Source organism: Anthonomus grandis, chromosome 2 (genome assembly GCF_022605725.1).
Source record: "Anthonomus grandis grandis chromosome 2, icAntGran1.3, whole genome shotgun sequence".
Lineage (NCBI taxonomy): Eukaryota > Metazoa > Arthropoda > Insecta > Coleoptera > Curculionidae > Anthonomus > Anthonomus grandis.
In genome coordinates this window covers 32,600,636-32,622,823 of record NC_065547.1, presented here as the reverse complement: position 1 = coordinate 32,622,823, position 22,188 = coordinate 32,600,636, and the positions used below count along the sequence as shown (strand labels likewise).

General features: G+C 32.4%; 1 protein-coding gene across 1 annotated transcript in view; it reads left to right on the top strand.

Annotated features, from left to right (window-relative positions):
• Positions 1–22,188, top strand: part of LOC126746297 (E3 ubiquitin-protein ligase Ufd4) — a 115,135-nt gene that overhangs the window by 40,921 nt on the left and 52,026 nt on the right. The window contains exons 13-15 of the mRNA XM_050454475.1: positions 7,324–7,704; positions 13,812–14,078; positions 14,142–14,510. Of these exons, the coding sequence (XP_050310432.1) occupies positions 7,324–7,704; positions 13,812–14,078; positions 14,142–14,510 (1,017 nt within the window). The remainder of the gene's footprint in view (positions 1–7,323; positions 7,705–13,811; positions 14,079–14,141; positions 14,511–22,188) is intronic.

Below are 22,188 nucleotides of genomic sequence, written 5' to 3'. Positions count from 1 at the left end.
ATTTTAAAAAACCCCGAGGAGATATATTTCCACAATTTTGAAGGGTCTTTAAAAGTTTTAATATTAAGGGTGGGTGGTTTTTAGTATCAAATTCTGACAATTTTACATTATGTAAATTAGAATATACCCCTGGTCTTGTACTAACTTAGGCAATTGCTATTTTTATAATGATTTCAAATTAGAGACCTATTTATATGGCCAGACTATTTCTGTTTCAATACCAAATTTAAAGTTACTATTTAAAACTAGCAGTTGGTATAAGTTAGGAAATATGGTAGATACATTTGATAATAAAATGATGTCAACTCCCTTAAGTTTTAACAGTGAACCTGTAAGTTACCTACCAACTAGTAGCAATGAAATATATGAACCATCAACCGAGCCAAATTACTAAGGTGGTAACCAAACTGATAAAACGAAACTAAAAACATAATAAATTTTGTTGTAGATATTCTTTCAAATATAAAAGGGGCTCTTAAATAATTACTCAGCACCATCATCTTATGTTCAATTTTATTTACTATCAGTCCCCATTGTTATAAATATTTGCCTAACCATGTCCCTGTTATACTGCCTCATCCCAAAACAGTAAAAAACATTTGTAATACATTTTTAACATCGACGAAAGAAAATATTTTTTAACCTATGCTCAGAATATTTTTCAGTACCTAACACATAAAGACAAAAATGGCATATTTTTTTATGAAATTCATATTGACCCCTGTTTGGATTATAAAGGAGTTAATAATGTAGGAACTGCAGTAAATAAGAATACTATTGCATCCTTTGTAGTGGCATTTGTGCTAACTAACCATATCATATATCCTTGCATACAAAGGGGCGTAACTCATAATTTGATTTTTTTTGGATTTCGCCCGGAGGTTGACAAATTTGGTGTTTTCTAGCAGCTCTCAAAAGGGCGTAACTCAATATAATTTATTGCCTGGGTTATGCACGCAAACTGTTTAGGCGTATCTCATCAAGTCATTTTAAAACAGCAGACAAAAAGGCGCATCTTATATACGCCTTATATAATTACTTACTTAATTAATAATGCCTATTATAGATTAGCAAATATTCAACTGCAGCGTGAATATATTAACCGATATTTCTGTAGAGAAGATAAAAACAGAAGACCACAAAGAGAGAAGAATCAAGACAGAGCTTTTCCAATAAATACTTTTTACCTCTAAAAAAAAATAAAAATTCCATAGTCGCTATAATGTTACTATATTTTGTAAAAAGCAGAAAGAACATTAGGCAAATTCGTCTTCGATTTTTTGAGCCCTTTCATGGTCAAAGTGAAGGGGACTCAGTCCATAGTGCCATAAGTACTGCCATTTCGCGTTGAGGAAACATATTTGTTCCATCTCAGTTGATTCCGATTTTTAGACTAGCTAGGACTAAAAATCCCTATAATGTAATTCCAATGAATTATTCCGATTTCATAGATTTTAAAGGCTTGTCGAAAGATTTAAGAGTTTTAAGCATACGACAAGATGATGACAGAAACCAAATCAACTGGACAGAAATTTTTAAAATTAAAGTTGACAAGGAAAGTCCAGATAATATTTTTTTTAAAGTGTCTCACTGTGATGAACATTATAGAAGCCTCACATTGAAGAGAACAAACATAGATCATTTTTCCCTTGGAGAACTTAACAATGAACGACCAAAGATAACATGTCTAAAATATCAGGACCTAATTTCTTTGTGCAGTGGAGAAACTCCTGTAATTCGATCTCAGGAGCATGTGTCATTTTACAGATCTCTTCCACATGAATAAGTCCCTATTTTTATCGTTTTATGTTATAAATAGTTTAGTTTTTTTGTTAGAGTTTTTTACTTTTGGTTTATTATGATATATTTTTTAAGTTAAAAAATTAACAAAAATGTTTACTTATTCTTATAAAGCTGATAGTGTTAAGGGCGTTAAGGAACCTACGTTTATTTTTTTGCGATAAGTATTTTTTTTAAGGCCAGGCTAGGATTTCCACTTTTCATTTCTTTGAAGTACTAGGTTAATTTAAAACTTAATAAATGTTTAATTTTTCGAATAAAAGTTTGATTACCATGGGTTGTTGTTATTTTGTAAACGGCGTAACTTTTTTAAAACAATTCGATTACAGCACACAAAAAGGCGTATCTCAATCTTTTTTTGATTTTTGGAAAAACTGGAAAACTTATCTAAAATTTCATAATATAGAAGTATAATAGTGAAATAGACTATAGTTTTTTTTAGTTAGACTATCCGATTTTTATTGTAAAAGGTAAGTAAAATTGGTTTAGATTATTCAATTGTCTAATAATTTTAAAAAAATAAATGAAAATTAATTACTGTTAAAAATTATATTATTTAAAATATACATCGATTTTAAGTGACAAAATAATAGGTATTTAACTTGTAGGTATATATGTACAGCCTAGAGTGTGCATGTGTATATTAATTTTTTTACTTTCTAATTTTTTTTTAGATGTTACCTAAGAAAGTAGGCACACAAGGACAAATAATTTACAGCCAAGGGAGAGAGATTATTTCTAACGTGGCAGTTTTTATGAAAAAAGAAGCAGAGCAAGGAATTACTATTCCTTTGAAAAATGTTAGGTAAGGTGAACAATATAAATTCACTTTTTATTGTAGGATGTTTTCAAATTTTAATTTTTATTGTATTGATAACTTAAAATAATAGTATATAATTATTGTACCTGCCACTCGAGTATCGCAGTCAACTTACAGAAGAGTGGTCCAAGAGTCAGAAGATATAGAAAATAGGTTATAAAAAAATTAGGAAAATTTAGGTGGTAATACACTATCTGATAGTGAATAAAAATATATAATATGTAAAATAATGAAATAAAACTTTAAGCTGATACCAATTTGTTTCTTTACACAAGTCGTTTAAAATACCTAATCCTTAAAAAAAAATGCGAATAAAAAATCATTTTCAGCTACCTATTTGAAGTCCTGTTTTAAAAATAATTAGCGACCTGCATCCTCCTGTAAGTAACTATAGTAAATTGTTCTAATCATAGATGCCCACATGAGCACAAAATTTAAGCCGCAAATTCCAAACCGTCTTCTAACAGGGAGTGTTTCTCTTGAGCCAACATCTTAAAATGCTTTTCCTGTAAAATACAAATATTTCAAATACGCTCCTATGTGTGCAAGGCGACGCGGTCCTGTGTCTAGAATAAATTTGGAAATGTTATATCAGTTTATTAAAACAATAATAGAAAATTTAGAGGAAATTGTTTACCTAGTATTTTGTACCTTTAGTGATAATAATGCAGTAAATAGTAACGCATTGAGTAATATTTCACCCTTTAATAAACTCAGCATGGTTTACCTATATCCAATTGATCCAGCAAGAACCGAACCCTATTTTATCAATCATTTTATTATCTTGATTTTGAGACAGGTCAAGAAAAACGTGCTGCTTTTTCCATCATGAAAAGACTGCATGAATTGGAACAAGACAAATTATTAAAACATGGCTATTCACTTAGCTTAAAAGCTTTAAATCCGTCATCTGTAGAAAGACAAAATGTTAAATTAGCATTTAAATTGTAATCGAGGCTGTGAAGAGCTTTGTTAGTAATATGTCTTTTTCACAAGATACAGCAGATTTTATTGGCATTTTATGGACATGGTGGAAAATTGTAAATGTAAACACTCCCCTAAGGTAAAACATTTACTAGATAAGTAGCAAGAACCTTTCACCAAAATAATATTAGAAGCATATTTAAGAAAAAACTAGTACTCATTCTAAAGAAAGGGTTTTGTTCACGTCCTGACAGCCCTGTTTAAACCAGAAACCCTTAAATATCATTCAGAAAATTCTTATACTATGATCATTTTACGTTAAAGCTTCTGATGATTTATATACACTGCTAAATTCCTAGGCCTACATATGATGCGTCACGCGTTAAGCGCCCCGGCCTCATTATAGAAGGTATTTGCTTAGATAGATAAAACAGAGTAAATGCAATTCTACAAAAATCTATGTCTTAGATGTTCAGAGATGTTCTCAATCAGTTCAACCGTGGAATCACATACAGGATGCATCAACAAAGCATATACGACAAAGATAGCACTTAAACTATACGAGGTAGAGCCAAAAGTTCGAAGACACAGTTGTAGGGTTGCCAAAAATCTTAAAATATTTTCACATATACAGGGTGGGTCACAAAAAAGTTATCATGAAATATGTTTCTTTTTAATGGAACGCTCTGTATAATTATTTCATAAAATGATTAGGCACGAAAAGAACTTTGATACAAAATTTTTAAAATTTGTGTGCGGCTTTGCCAGGTAATTTATTTTTCTGTATTTCGTTTTGTTCTTTTAAGAGTTTGTTTAAAAAATTATATTATATAAAAACGACGGATTTAATCTGGACTTATAATTACTTTTTGAAGGACTTATTAAAACATAATTAAAATAATTGAAACTTTAACACCTTGTATCTTGGTTATTATTGATTTTCAGATTAGAAGAAGTGTCGCCAGTTATGGGACCCCCTCTATATTCTTAAAAACTAGTCACTTAATAGAATTTTTAAGGGATACACCAATATTCTACTTTGAAGAACGCCTAATATAATACCAATCAAAATGGTAGAAAATCGTGGCCCGACTAAGGCGGGAAAATCAAATTTCATTCAATAAGAAATCTCATAATTTCATTATTTAATCGCAATATCTAAAGCAAACGCCTAATTGAAAAGAGTGCTGATAGAAAATAGGGTCTTTTTGATTAGGTGTTACCATCAGAGATTGATCAGGATAAAATAAAACTTTTCAGCCTGATTTCTCATATCTAAACGGCAACAATCAGTTAACAATAGGATACTACATATCAAGAATTTCAAAATGGAAATAAAACAATTTATTTATTAAATACATTTAGTATTTAATTTTCAAGAAAAAAAAATGCATTAATTAAAATGATTTACATAATATACTATACTATACATACTATACTAGGCATTCTTGATAAACGGAACAAATTCATTTAAAATTCAGGTACGAAATAAACTATTTGAAAACCAAAACAACTCATTATAGTATAACATATTAGTATATCGCTTGCATAGTATGTATTCGTTGGTCTCTCATTCGTAAACTTATAAACTAAAATATTTCAGAATCGGCTGAACCAAATATTAGTAGTGCATATGTCCGCACGAAGAAATCCACCTAAGCGTCCATAGAAAAGTTTTACAGTACAGCCGTGAAAAGGGCGTAAGATTTCTCTAATAAGCACACGAGACGTAGGAGTAGTTAGTAGTAACAATGGGAAATAGCAAACTTTGAAATTCAACTCCTTTATTTAAAATAATAAAAAATTTTCAATTGCACAACGTAAAAATCAGCTGAAAATCTCTAAAAATGAATTTAAAATGAAAAATTGGATTTTTGAATGCTTAGGTGGTTTTTTTCGTGCGCCGTTATATACAGTAGTGGCCATAATTATAGCAACAAGTACATTTTTCTTTCAAATTATATGATGTGGTAGATTAGAAAAAAACTGGTATATATTATGATGTATTTTTTACAAAGCTTTTTATTTATGTTTATTTTTTTGTTACTTTATAAAAGAAATAAAAAATGTGATTTTTTTTTTAGGAAACGGGTTGGACAAAATTATAGCAACACATTTTAGAAAAATCAATTTATTTATTCTCCAAAGTCAAAATAAGATTACAATACAATAATATTCTTCAGTATTTAGTATAGTACCCTTTAGCCCTTATAACAGCAATGCATCTTTTTGGCATGGATAAAATAAGTTTGTTTATAACATCATGATCGATTGACAACCAAGTATCCTGAAGAGCTTCGAAAAGTTCTCCGGCATTTTTGAAATTCCTGGTTCTACACCTGTTATCCACAATTTCCCAAAGATTTTCTATTGGATTTAAATCCGGAGATTGGGAGGGCCACTTCATAACATTAATTTTTTCATCATGGAGAAACTCTTTTATTAGCCTTGAAGAATGTTTTGGATCATTGTCATGTTGAAATTGATATAACAGCGGCATATTTTCTTCAGATAGGGTAACATAACATTCTTTAATATATCCTTGTACATAAATCGATCCATAATCCATCTTCTATTCTGTGAAGAGGTCCCATACCATACCCCGAAAAACAGCCCCACACTAAAACTGAACCACCACCATGCTTAACTGTAGGAGAAGTGTACCGAGGATTAAATTTTTTGCCTACAGGACGTCGAACGTATGCAGCACCATCACTTTTAAATAAATTGAATTTTGATTCATCGCTAAAAATAACTCTGCGCCACTGATCAATAGTCCAGCCCTGGTGTTCTCGAGCAAATTCAAGTCGGGCCTTCACGTTCTTCTTGGAAAGAAGAGGCTTTTTTGCTGGTCTGCGTCCAAGCAACTTATTTTTAAATAGACGCCGCCTTATGGATCGTTCACTAAGATCGGAATACCCACTGCCATCCAAAAGCCCTTTAATTTTTGAAGAGGACAAAAATGGGTTTTGCCTGGAAATCCGAACAATCATTTTGTCACTTTTTTGAAGTTTTCCGGGGACGTCCCGAATTTTTTTTGGGTACTACCAGCCCTGTGTTATTGTATCTTTTCACTATACGTGATACAACTGATCTGTGAAGAGCAAAATTTTTTGCAATGGATGACTGTTTGATGCCTGACTTATACTGATTAATTATAAGTTGCCTCACTTCAACAGACACGGTTTTACCACGACTCATACTGTTATTTAAATAAGTTAATAACTACCAAGAAATCACAATATAAATTGTTTCAATATTGCACTTCAACAGATTGAAAGAGCACTAAATTTCAAATGTTGCTATAATTATGACCAGGTGAAATATTTGCAATTACAAATATTTATTGTCAGCAAAAAAACAGTTAGGCTTTTTTTTATTTGAATGAGAAATTTTGTTTAAATATTAAGAGGCCATCTAAACCAGTGGCGTACTTTTACGATTAAAACATACATATAATAGTTATTATTAAATATTAGTAAAATTCAGATTTGTTGCTATAATTTTGGCCACTACTGTATATTTTTGAAGAATAAGACCTATCATTTAAAAAAATAAAAAACAGAGTGTCTCAATTAAGAAATGTTTCTTTTGTTTTTTGTTTTTTTATATTTCGCAATAGCTAAATGTCAAACCCTACTTTACTTTTACCTATACCATTTTTTTATACAGGGTGGTCCAAAACATTTAAGGGGGGTGGGAAAATATAAGGAATAACCCTGTACTAATACTGCTTCTCAGTTTTTAATCGAATTTAATACGTAATTTTTTTTCAAAAGGAACCAACGGAAAAACAAGTTGCGAATGGGTGAACCCGGCCCAATACGGTCTCGTGACCGTGACCAGCTCGGACGGGCGCAATCTACCGTACGGCCGACTGGAGGACATCGTGTCCCGCGAATCATCAGCCTTAAATTGTCACACGAACGACGACAAAAGGGCGTGGTTCAGTATCGATCTCGGCCTTTTCATGGTGCCGTCCGCGTACACTTTGCGACACGCCCGCGGCTACGGACGGTCCGCCCTCAGGAATTGGCACTTTCAGATGTCGAAAGACGGCACCGCTTGGACGACGATGCAGGCGCACACCCACGATGTTTCCTTGAACGAACCGGGCAGTACCGCCACGTGGCCCATCGAACCGCCATCTGACGAACAAGGTAGGCATTTACAAAAATATCATCCATTATTCTCAAAGACACCAACACACAAAATTTACGAAAATGCAGAGTCACGGTTTCAGAACATATAATCACAGGCTACACGTATTTCTTCGCTCTAGCTAGAGCATCATCAGGCCTAAAATTAAAGTATTAGTCAAAACAAAACTAAAAATTTAAATAAAAAATACAAGAAACCTTTAAAATCACCTTTCTGTTAACTCCCCATGCTATAATTTCTCCTTTTGGTTGAATAACGTTCTCAGGAAGGTGACTAACTTTAAAAGTGTTTATTCGACTAAGAATTCTGTTGATCTAACCAATAGTTTAAAAAATCTTATTATCCCTCATGGATCTAAATTTATTTCTTTGGATGTAAAAAATCTTTTTTCCAGATCTTAGAGTATCCCTCCTAAAGACTACTTAGAGTTAGTGAGAACTCTCTTATTAAAAACATCTTAGTCGCACAGTCATTGATCGTCTTTTAGACTACTTGCTCAATATAGTGATCAAACAGAATTTTTTCCAGTGTGACAATAAAATTTGCAGACAGGTCTCTGGTTTAGCAATGGGTCATGTCTTTCCCCTTTCCTAAGCGAGATTTTCATGAGTCACTTAAAAAGAAAAATAGTTCAGGGTAGATGTGGACATTATCTCACGGTATATAAGAGGTATGTGGACGAAATTTTTATAGTCTGGAATGGCAAGGAGGAGACTTGCCAAATTTCCTTAGTTTTGAAAATTCTTTACACTCAAACATTTCATTCACCATAGAAGAAGAAAAAGATGGTACTTTGCCTTTTCTAGACCTTCTTATTAAGAAATGCAATAGTAAACTTATTTTTGAAATTTATCGTAAACTCACTACTACCGATAATGTTATTCAGTACTGTTCAAATTTTCCTTACTCTTACAAATTTGCCTCCTTCAATTCCCTTGTCTATATACTGTTTAATATCCCCTTGTCAAAAGAAGCGTTCGCTTAATAACTTAATATTATTAAACATAATGCTCTTAACAACGCATTTCCACTTCACTCAATGGATAACATTTATTACAAATTTTTTAATCAAATATAAATTGACCTACAATATAGTCAAACAAAAAGTTCCTTTAGATCCCTGTCTTTTGGTTCAATCTCCTTAAATTTAGCTAAATTCTTTAAATCTCTAACTGTCAAAATAGCTTTTGAGACGTTCAATAATTTAAAGAAACAATGGGTCAGCGTAGTGGACAAGGCAAGCATTCTTTCGAAATCGGGAGTTTACTCCTTAAAGTGCGGGGATTGCAACAACTGTATACATTGGCCAATCTGGTAGAAAAATTTCAACACGCATTAAAGAACACGTAGCGTTTTTTGAAAAATATAAATATACCAATGTCAGTGATACCAAATTAGCGTTTACTAACCATTTGCTGGCCTCGACACATAATTTTTCTCTAGGAGTGGGAACTGTGATTCATGAATACCCTAAAGGTAAGAAGCTTGACTTTCTGGAGAAAATAGGAATTACAAAGGCAAAAAAGAGTCCTGTTCTCGTGTGTGTGAACGACGTTTTTACTTTCCAAATTTAATTTTTAATATTTTATTTAAGCTAAGTATTTATTTTTGTATATAGTATCATTTTTTTTTCCTATCATTATTTATTTAGTCATAACCTTCAGCTTACATTGGTTAACTTGTTGACATTTAAGTAATTTAGTATTACGTCTACTTAGTCGATAGGTTTTACACCCATACTTCAAGTATCTTGTAATACCGGGTTGGATTCTTGATGAGTCTATGTTGTTGCGTGTACTTTTTAATGTTAATTTTTTTTATCATTATAACCTAAAAATGATTGTATATTTATGTAGTGTGAAGTTTGTCTATGTCTTTTAAAGGTTTCTTAATGTTCTTTATTTAAATTTGTAGTTTTGTTTTGACTAATACTTTATTTTATGCCTAATGATGCTTTAGCTAGAGCGAAACACGTGTGGCCTGGGATTACATGTTGTAAGACCGTGACTTTGTGTTTTCTTTGTTTTCATCAAGGTAGGCATTACCGGTTATTCTTCTGCATTTATTTTGATTCGATTCTATATTCGAATTTTTACAAAGAGTCTAACACACATGAAAAAAACAATAATAATAAAAAGCGGAACGAAATTTTTAAAAATTTACAATCTAAAACTACTTTAGATATTTAAATGAAATTTAGTACGTTAAAATAGGTTATCAGTGGTGTGCATACGGATACATCTTCAGACAATTTCAGTGGGAAAAATTGGTACGTAACAAAAAGATTCCGAGATATTTAATTTTTTGTCAAGACGTGTTCTCGGATATCTAACTCCCATTGATTCCTGGCTTAGAAACTATTAATGAAAACGTTTTGAGTCCTAACAATTTGTGTAGAAAATTATTTTCTGAATAATTTGACACTCGTTTCATTGACCTGCAACAAATAGATTAGCTACAATTTATAGATTATCAACAATAGAGAAAGTCGGTTAAGATATTTGTTTTCTATTATAGAAAAAAGGTTTACCCAAAAAAAATTCCATATATGAGGTATTCTGCATTGTCAAGTTGCTTTTTTTCATTATTTTTTTCTGTAATTTCAGAATATTTTTATTTATTGATTAGTCTCAAAGCATATATTGTTAGTTAACTGATATTTGTTGATACATTTCCCTCAATTTCTGATGGCCAATAAATATATAATAATATAATTGCTGACTCAGAATCTATTGATTTGCAAGGAGTCAGGGCACCCTGACTCGATAGCAAAATTTGTCGAAAAAAAGTTTTTGAATAATTTGACACTTGTCTCATTGACCTGCAATAAATAGATTCTTCACAAAGAAATATGTAATTTTTTTTTCAAGGCGTTTGCTTGGATATCTGACTGCCATTAATTAATAAAGTCATTTGTGGCTTAGGAACTATTCGAGTCAATAACAAAATTTATAGAGAGAAAATTATTCTCATTTAATTAATAATTGAATTTCTATTCTGAAACAGTTTTATTGATCCGCATGAAATGGATGTCTTGTCGATGATTTTCCTTCAATCTCTGAGTACCAATAAATAATTTTATTGCTGGTTCAGAAACTATGTGTTCTGAATCAATTGTTTCTTCTCATTCATCTGCAACAAATAGATTCCGAGATATTTAAAAATTTTTTCAATGAATTTCTTTGGAATTGAATTCCTACTGCCATTAACCAATAATTTTATTTATGATAAATTTTAGTATAGTATTTTTTTCTGAATATTCCGGTTTCAGCTTTATTTCTTCGCATAAAACCGATTCTGAAATAATTGATTTTTATTAATGCATTTGCTTTAATCTCTGTCTGTCGGTTCTTAATTAAGTGATTTTTTTCTCACAAACTACGGATTCTAAAGTACTGTTTACTTCATTGGTAAGGCCTTATCTTTTATACTCTACAGTCATATGGGCTCTAGAGTATTAGGTTTATAAGGACATTCTGAAACGTTTCCAAAGCAAGTTTTTTTGTTTCACAGCATTTAAACTTAACATATTACGAAATCTACAAACTCATTAAAAGCTTAATAAATTGTCCTCGCCTATTATCGAAAATAGGCATTAATATACCTTGCCAAGACTTTGTTATGGACGACAGATCTCTGAGAGCAGTAAGCTGTGTAGGTATTGTCCTTCCGTAATTCCTATACTTACAGACTATAATGATATTGATATGATTAGCTCAATCTATATTACTATTAATTTAATCTGTTTACTTTATATATTAGGATTTAAACCTCACATATTTATGATTGACAAGCCCCACTGCTCCAGATGCCTGAAAGCTTTTCTTGTAACGAAAACCACTTTGGCTTGTGCAATAAAAGTTCTACATATGACTACTTTAAACTTTCCAATTTGGATCTGTTTAATACTTTTCACAATTCTCAATCTATAATAAATGTTCTAAACGATTTCCTCCAGCCTGGATGCAAGCATTCAATCCTCGTCGTTGAGTTTCAAACACACCATGGTTCTTTCTTATTGAGTTACACCCAGGAATTGTCGGATTTCGCAATTCGTCTAAATTGTTCACAGGAGTAGCGCAAACTAGAGACCGCCACACGAAATAATTCAAGGGAGTTTAAGTCTGAGGATCGAGCATGCATGTGGTCAACTTCGACTAATACAGCGATCTCTGTATGTTGCTGTTAAAAAATCACGAGCAACCAAACTGAAATGTAGTGATGAAAATCTGCATGGGATATGAAGATTTTCATCTGCCGACACATGGTTGTTACAAAAATAATGTGTTCCATTTTTTGAGAAACTGGCCCCATTGATGAAAAGAATATGTGTTAGGAATTGAGCCATTTAAAGTATTGTTTGCCGAAGTTATTGCATTGCCATAATGCAATACGTGGACGATAATCAGCAGGTAGTAGTGCATAAACACGTTAAATATAGTAAGGATACAACAATGCATAACGAAACCATAGAACAAAATAAAGTTACTACAACACATTATGTCATATGGTATAATGTGTTGGGGTAACTGTTCTAGAAGTGGTGAAGTTTTTACAGCCCAGAAAAAAATAATTAGAACTATTTTATTTAAGCCTTATACATTTTCATGTAAAACACTCTTTCCAGACTTGAAAATTATGCCATTTGATTGCCTATTTATTTTCAACTCGGTCATGCATATAAAGCGTAACCTGTCTCATTATTCTTTGTCTAGAGGACCCACTTTGAACTCACGGTTAATTTAAATTTGGATTTACCCAAACATAGACTAACCAAAATGGCAAACAGCCCATTAGTTTTACCAATTAAATTATGCTGTAAGAAACAATTAAACATTAATTGTTTTTATTCTTTTAGAAGAATTGCGTTTGGAGAAAACCACTGATTTAAAAAATGTTTATCAGGATGGTCAATAACTTTACACGCAATTTAACCGTCTGAACAATAATGTTTGTTGACAAGTACCGTATCCGATAAGAATACACAATAATTATACTAAATGAATCATTATTAATTAAACGGTTAAATGTCTTTTGGAAACGCTCGAAATGGTACCCTCGAAAAGATCACCAGGCGACGGGTGATGCGATAATGCCCCGTCCCGCTGGATCCATTCCCAGCTGTTGTAGAATCCCTTACGATGCGTTTTTGGATGGCTTCTTCCAGTGTCGGCGTTCTCATTTCTTTCCGAATCTAACTATACAATAATCTTTCCATCGAAATTAAAAAAAAAATGAGAAGGTTAAAAATTTCATAGCTTCATTAAAAAGGAGTTTAATTAAAAATTCTTTTTACACGGTAACAGAATATTTAAATTGCAGCGTCTCGCCTCGACTTCCATAATTGGTATTTGTTTGTTAAAAGCTGTATTATGTTACTGTTTTCTTACATTGTTAATTTTTAGTTAATTTAATTTAAATAGATTTTTTAGTGGTTTTGTTGTTTTTTAAGGCCTTTTAAAAGTTGTATGTTAAGGTCTTATAGTTTTATTTTTTGACATTATCCGATACTTTTTTGTATGAGTCTGCGGAAATAAATATTTGAGTATTGAGTATTAAACAAATTGGCCTTACGAATTTTTCAAACTGTCCAATGACTTTGACATTGGACACGTAAAAGTACTTGGATCTTCCCTTATCATATCAAATATATTCTCTTCGAGTTGTACCGTTTTACTGTCATTATTCTTCTGGCCCTCTATTTCATTTCAATCAACAAATAAAATGAAGTAAACGCCAAGTCTCGGTCTAAAAACTATATAAAAATATTATAATTATAAGTGACATGTTTCTCTATTAAGCATCATCAGCCCTAACATACCTCACTGCAACACAAAGTTCGTAATAATAAAATATTATCTGAATGGTCAAAGACCATCACACACATAAGCCGCAGTCGATCTTTGTATCCATCCAATTCACGTTGTTATGCCAAATATGCCAAAAATAAATTTTACATAAGAATTGTAAAAAGGTTGACCCGCCTGTTCGTATTATTCTATTACTAAAGACAATGACCATATTTTGAGTAGCAAACCTGAAACTGAAACAAAATAAAAAATGCGTCCTTAGAGATACAGTATTAAATATTTAAATCGTTCCTCAGGTTGGAGGTACGTGCGTATCCAGCAAGCAGGAAAGAATGCCTCCGGTCAAACGCACTATCTGAGCCTCTCAGGATTCGAGATTTACGGTCAGGTGACCTCAGTATGCGAAGACATGGGCAAAGCACACAAAGAGCAAGAGGCACAACTGAGAAAGCAGCGGCGGCTCGTCAAGACACAACTGTTAAAATTCATGACAGTCGGCGCGAGAGTGGTCAGAGGCGTAGACTGGAAATGGAGGGATCAGGACGGAAACCCCCCGGGAGAAGGTTGAAAATTAATATTTTTGTTGTTATATTTGTTAATGATTATTATTATTAATCGCAATTCAGGTACAGTAACCGGAGAACTACATTCGGGTTGGATCGACGTAACGTGGGACCACGGCGGCTCAAATTCGTATCGTATGGGAGCCGAAGGCAAATACGACTTGAAACTGGCCCCGAACTTTGATTTGCTCGAATCGTCGGCAAAACTCGCGCAGCAGAAAACAACAAAAAGCGGCAAAGAAGAGAAGACGGGCGCGGGGAGTGTTTTAACCAGTCGCAAGAGCAGCTCTACTCCGAGTTTACCGGAAGCCACCAACGAGGACAACAAGAGTTCAGTTGCGTCCACGGAACAGGCCGCTTCGGCCGATAATTTGGCCGCCAAACAGATCGCGGAGAGCGTTTTGAGTGGGGCGAGGAACGAAGCTGTTACTGGTAATTTGTTTTCTTTTTAATTATTAGTTCTTATGGGGTTCTTATCGTTAAGATTTATTACTAATTATAGCCGTTCTTGAATTGTGAACTTTAGAATGAAAAAATTAATAACCTAATATGAAGGTTACGAATAACCTGTAATTTAAAAAATAAGCAAAAAGACAAAGAAATTTATTGGTATTAAGGAGCCACCCCGCGCCAAGATATTTATGGGGTTTATAATGCTCTTAATATCCAGTATACTTCCTGAACTGTTCAAGCTAAAAGTATAATTTAAAACCTCTATTATGCAGGGTCTTTGGGTAATCAATGTTAATACTGAAAGAGCTGGTGAAGCATCCAGAAAAACATAAAATTACCTAAGAAAAAACTCGATGTTTTTCAGGATATTGGCACATTAATGAGATTCGTCAAAATCGTATTATTGGTTCAGATTTTTGACAGTCGCACCTCAAAAAGTCATATTTTTTTAGATTCCGATTTCAATTTTGCAACACTTAATAGGCATTTCATTGTCAAAAACGAATATTAAGCTAAAGAAGTATGACTTATTTTATTTTCAATTTCTCAATTTTGACTCATACTGGACAAAAAAATTCTTGTACGCTAATCTGGTTAGTTTGCTCATTTAATTTTCTTTTTAAAACTAATTGTTGTAATAACTCGTTTACTGTTATTGTCTTAGAGCGAAGGATAAACCTATAAGGATAATCTACTTTAGGTCGAATTTAATCATGTTCAAAAGAAAATATTTATTGATCCATTTTAGAAAAATAAAAAAAATCAACTGAGTAATTTTTATTGTTATAGCAGAGAACAACAAATTTTTTTGGTATTTAGTTTGTTTACAGTAGTTGTTATTTGTTTTGGATATCAACCTTTACAGACTTGCCTGAGGAATTTATATTGATTGAGTTAGATAAAAACATTTTTAGAATGATCTAAGGTTTATCGTTTGCTCTAAAACAATAACAGTAAACTGTTTAATGAAACAATGGGTAGTTTTAAAAAGTAGTTATTAAAATTTTAAAGTTCTAGCAAAGTGAGGTAAAATTTTCTTTGTCCAGTATAAGGGATCAAAATTGAGTGATTGAAAAAAATAATATAGTCATACTTTACTTTAAAATAGATTTCTTATTAAATGTTTTGACCATTTAGTTTAAGGTTGGTCTTTTATCAATAAAATGACTATTCAGTGTTGCACAACTGAAATCAAGATCGAAAAGTATGATTTTTTAAATGTGACAATTAAAAATCTTATCCATGAGTATAATTTTGACAAATTTAATTAAAGTTCCAATATCTCGAAAACCAACGATTTCATTACTTAGGTTGTATGTTTCTTTGGATGCTTATGAGTTGATTCACCATCCCTTTCTGTATGTACAGATTTTTGTGCGTTCAAAAAGATATTAATATGAGGATTGATAAATATGGAGTATCTTAATGTATTAATGTACAGGCCCGGCCGGTTGAAAGAGAACGACCTGAACGCTTTCTCGTAACTCTTACCGGGCGCACGCAATAACACCTCTACAAAAGGACAAAGCGCTCCAAAAAATTTTGCTCGTGACGTCACACGTTTGGGCCATGCACTTCAGGTTGATTTTCGCGTGAATTCAGCTGTTGACGCTGCCGTTGTTCGTCCGCGGAAGGCTGCCTGCAACGCTGCCAGACTTTGCAGATTGCCGTGAACGTTAGGATGATGTATTACTATGTATTAAAATAATTAAATCTATATCTTTAACTGCTCTTATTTTACAATTTAGTTAAAAAAAGAGTGCATCCTTATTTCTCTTTTTATAATTTAAACTTCCATTTTTCCAAATTTTATCATTTATCTAATACCTTGTTACCTGCCAATAGGAGTTCTTTCTATATAAATCTGACAACGGCGCACTACTAGTTGTGCCACCTGATGAAACGAGAGGTTAGGTTGTTTATATTTATGTTCTGTGGTTGCCGGTATTTCTGACGGGATCCGCAGTAAATATTAGCTCATTTTTGTGTTTTTTTCTAAAATCGGAACTGTTTATTTCCGCGAAACCTATATGTTATATTTATGTAAACTCTTCGCGTACTTGAAATCGCAAAATCGTAATTTCGGACTAGAAAAATCCTCGGAAAAACCGGTTCTCGGTCGCGGTTTTATTTGTTTATATCAAACTTTAATACTTTAGTTCGTGTTTAATTTAATGTTTTTCTCCTAGTTCGCCTTGTAGTTAATACCAGAGTGTAAATATGCCTCAAAAGTGTTGTGTTCCGGGTTGTATCGGAAACTATAAAAACGGACCTAAAGTGCATGTCTTCGGTTTTCCTAAGGATATACCTAAATCTAAGGGGAAAATGGGTAAAAGCCATACACAGAGATGACTTTGAGCCCACAAACAACACCAAAGTATGTGAAGCTCATTTTTCTGAAGGTAGTATAATAAAGAGTACTTTATTATACGTTTTATTATACATATTAAGTTCAAGATTCCAACACAGGTAAAATTTGTACAATAGAATTACTAAAACCACGGCTGAAACTTTTGAAATTTTTTTATATAGTGAGCCAGTTCGTGTTTTAACATCAAAATTTAAAACTCCATATACTTCCCATAGTTTAGATGATTTATATGCAATACTTGAAGCAATAAACCTTACTATTATTACCCTGCCTTTGGAGGAAAATGTTACCAATAATGACAACCCGACTGTGACTTAAATCCAAATACTGCTACCGAGACTGCTACCAATACCCTTGGCAATACTATTCTCGATCATGCCAAACCATCAAATGACATAAATAAAATGAAACGTGTGTTCGATTTTGTGTCAAACATACTAAAAAGTTTTAAAAACATTGAAGACAACAAAATAGTGCATTCTTTAGATTTTATTTATGAACAATTAGCTTTGCTTACAACTGCAAAGGAAAGGTACAGATATTCAAGTAGTACAATAATTTTGACTTCTATAATTTATACTATTAGTCCTCATGCGTACAAGTATTTAAGAGATTATGGATTAAATATACCACATACACCCTAATTTTACCACATCCTCAAACTATAATGGGTATTTGTAACAAACACATGACCGATCCCCACATAGATGAAAAAAAAATGTTTTTAACTTATGCCCGAAATGTGTTTAGTTTACTAAAGGATCATGAGAGATTTGTGACACTACTTTTTGATGAAATTCATATTGACCCTTACATGGACTATAAAGGTGGTAATATCACTGGAACATCAGTCAATAATAAGTCTCTAGCTTCCTCGGCATTTACTTTTATGATTACAAGTGTGTGTTCCAGCTTTAAGGAAGTAGTTCATATAGCTCCCATCTCCAAAATTACATCAGACATACTTCATAATTTTAAGACAATTATTGAAAATTTAGAGGAGATTGGGTACATAGTTTTTCAATAGTGTGATAATAATGCCATTAACGGGAAAGCCATTAGTCATTTTTCAACTGCAGACCAACTTAGCATTGTTTATCCTCATCCCATAGATAATCAGAGACCATTATTTTACCTATTTGACACAGTTCACTTACTTAAATGTGTATTTAATAATTGGCTTAACTCTAAACCAGACCAAAAATTTTATTTTCCTGATTTTGACACCTCAAAGAAAAAATGTGCTTCTTTTTCTGCAATTAAAAAATTACATGAACTGGAGTATACCTAAGCTTTTTAAGCTTTTAAAGTCAATATATGTATTTATGCGTATATAATAAAATTTTTTACTACTTGATGGTATAAAAAAATAAAAAATACCTAAATACATATGTCGAATTTTGGCGCAGATGTAGGAGAGTTGGGAGTCTGCATTTAATATTACACCATAATATTTAACCTGACATTCAACCAGAACTAAAACATACCTTTGAATCTTTCCTGAACTCTATTATATTCCTAGCATTTTTTAAATAAGCTAAATATTGAGATATTAGCATATGAAATCCCTTGGTTTTTAAAAATCGGTGGCCCACATCGATGACGTCACGCGCCAAGCACTAAGGCCTTGTTTTTGAGTGGGTGTTGGCGCACGGCGCCGGCAACGTCGCGCTGGGCCGACTCGCAAATAAATTACGCTAAGCGGATATTATTTTAAAACCAATATGGGTGTATCAGTATATCAGTAATCCTAATAAGCAAATAATTAATCTGTCATCTGTGCTACAAGATAGGCGACTTTCGGGCTACGATGTTGGATTACAGGCACAAAGAAATTTTGTTTATTAAGTAATATAAGTCAGGTAGACCTACTAAATGACTTGAATGGCCAGTATTGTGTTGGTATTATTATAAATATAATGAAATAAGAGCACCGAGGCACTTTTAAAGAGGATTAGCTACCTGTACTTAAAATAAATAAAATTAGGGAATTACCCTCGATCATTTCCCAAAATTTACAATACTTTTCTATGATATTGTATTATTAATACGTAATACTGGTTCCAGCCCTTTTTATAAATACCAGGGTAAGTGGGCTTAATTTATTTAGTCCTTTTCGTGGTTTCAAAGAATTATTACAGTATTGATTATGCCTCGTTTTAGTGATTACGTTAAGCACCGCATCATCGCCAAATTAGAAAATGGTTGGTCCATTTCTCGACTGGCTCATGAATTTGGTATATCCAAAAACACCATTTTCAAGTTAAAACGCAAATTTGAAGAAACCGAAAGTGTGGAAAACCTACATCGAGGGGGATTATAAAAATTACTTCGGACCAACAAGATCAACGACTGGTTAGTTTTTGACGAGAAAATCCATTTAAATCGGCCGTTGAAGCCGTGTCTACCACAGCATTCCCAGCAAGTGTTAGAACTGCCCGAAAAAAATTAGCAACCAGATTGAGTTAACCGAAACTAATAAAGAAGTCCGGTTGCAGATATGCCAACAGTTTAATCGCTTACCGATGGGTTATTGGGAGAGAGTAATATTTAGTGATGAAAAGATGTTCCAAAGTAATTACAACGGTAAAGTTAAAGTATACAGACCTTCGACAAGTTCAAGATATGACGAAAGATTTGTGTCACTCAGAAGAAGAAGTGGGCCACCGAGGACCCGGAATCTGCTGGAAAATTGATGACCGATTCACAGCAGATCGTTATTGTGAAGTGCTTGAAGGAGGATTGATACTAAGTGCCAGAGAAATGTATCCTGAGGGATTCGTTTTTCAGCACGACAACGCTCCTGTACACACAGCAAATATTGTTCGTGAGTGGTTTACCGAAAACAATGTCGGAAAACTAAAATGGCCGGCGAAGAGTCCGGATTTAAATCCTATAGAAAACATATGGGGTAGCATGGTAAGGTCGATGGAGAATTTCATACCTGAAAATAAGAATGGGTTATGGCAGAAAATTCAAGAAACCTGGGAAGAAGTAGCAACTCATGATCTCGGCTGCCAACTAATAGGTTCAATGAGCAGGAGAATTCAGAAAGTTATAATAGCTTATTTAAAACATTCAGAGAATAATCGAAATTTAAATTTAAAGGCCCAGCGCGACGTCGCCCGGTACGAAAAGTTACGAGAAACGCGTTCAGGTCGTTCTCTTTTAACCGGCCGGGCCTGTACATGGTGCTACAAATAAAGAGGTCAAGCAATTTGAACATGTCTCATTAATGCCTGTAAGCCGAAATTTCTATAATATTTGACTTTGGAAGAAGGTAAATTTACAGCATGTTGGTATCGATAATAAATTTAATCATTTCTTATATTTTATACAATACAAAAAAGAGAAGATTTACGTATAGGTAAACATCTTTATTACAGAAATTTAATTTTTTAAACTTTTAATAATTTGCTTATAAAAGCTTGTTGTTTTTAGATTAATAGAGGACACATTGAGCATTTAAATTATTAGTTTTGAATAAAAAGTAACAATTTTTTAGCTTGTATTGTACAACGGAAGAATTCATTATAGCATTTTTAAATATAAGATTTTGAATAAAGTTTAAAATGAATATATGTATTTTCTTCATGGTGTTAATTTATAGACTATAAAAAAGTTACTTTTCTTTGTTTTTGGACTCATTTGAAGATTTATTAAGTCAATTTTTAGTAGTATGTGATGAAATTGTCTTCGGTGGGAACGTTAACTTACAATTTTCATGCATTGATAAAAACCATACACAGAACTTTACTAAGTGATTTAGATAGTTTTAATATTTTTAAAGTACAACGTTTGCCAAAAATAAACTCGAATATACCGACTTGAGAATATTTTGCCATATCTCTCCAAAGTTCTAAAAAAAATATATATAAATTAGGGAATACTTAGTTCATTTAAAATTTTACCAGAACATCAATTGGAAGTCCTTAATATTTTAAGAGAAAATGTTGCTGGAAAAAGTACTGATGTGGCCTTTCAAATTGCCGCAATGCTTTTGATGCCATCAGTCATAATCTTTTACTAGTCATTATTTAATTCATAGGATTCTTCGAACAATTTGAACAGTTTGTGTGATAGAAAATTATTTAGATACAGCAGGAGGGCAATCTGAATACAGTATAATTAAGAGTAGGGTTTCACAGGGATCCATTTTATCTCCTATTCTTTATTCAATTTGTACATGTAGCATTACTAGAGCCTTATAGGAGTGTAAACTAGATCAGTACGCTGATGACACACAAATCATATTTTTTTCCTTAAAATTAAATGCTGCCAAAACAAACCATACACATGAACCATACACATAACATGTTAATCGCGTCATTAAGAGAGCCTATTTTTCATTAAAACTTCTCTAGCGGTGTCCACTAACAGTGAAACAAAACATCCAATTAACAGACATTTTGGTTCTTACCTTCTTTAATTACTATGGTGTATCTATATAGTCCTTAACGAAGGTCTAAACAAAAAAAATAGGATCGAACAAGTTCAGTCCTGTCTAAGATTAATTTATGGAATGAAAAAGCATTAACCTGTTTCGCACAAACTATTAAATGCATAATGGATAGACATGAAGAAGCGTAGTTAATAAAACAGATATATACAGTCTACATGCAGATGTAGATTGTATATATATGTAGTTTCTTCTCTCAATAGTTTTTCCTCGGCATAAAACGTCTATGATTAAACGCAAGTTTTCCTATAATATATATCGCTTGTAAACTGATATTGCAGTTACCTAGGATCATTAACAATTACGATGTTTAAAAGAAAAATAAAATCTTTTGAAGCACAACATTTGCATAACTCATTCATATGGATACACTTAGTATTGAACTCAGATGTTATGGTTAGGTTTTTGGATGTTCAATTTTGTATAGGGCATATTTCCATTTTCTTTCAGAAAACATTTTTAACAAATTGTTAGCCTGTATAGTTTTATAATTTCAGCAAAAAAAAGATCATTGGTCAATATTGTCTCTGGCATGTTCATTATTGAAACCCAATACGTTAATTTTCTGAAAAATGAACGGTCTTTGCGAAATCTGTAAATAGCACATCGATTTAATTTTTCGATTTAATTATATAAGGCTTTTTAAATATATTGCACAAAACAGGTTAAATTATCAACTACATCTTTTGAAAAACAACGTTGGTTTTTTCCAATGCTTTGTTTAACTTGCTTAAATTTCCATTCACACAATGAAGTCTCAAAAGCATTGAGAAAAATTACTTATAGTTAGTAATATCATTGGCATTACCAAATTAAAAACAATTTGA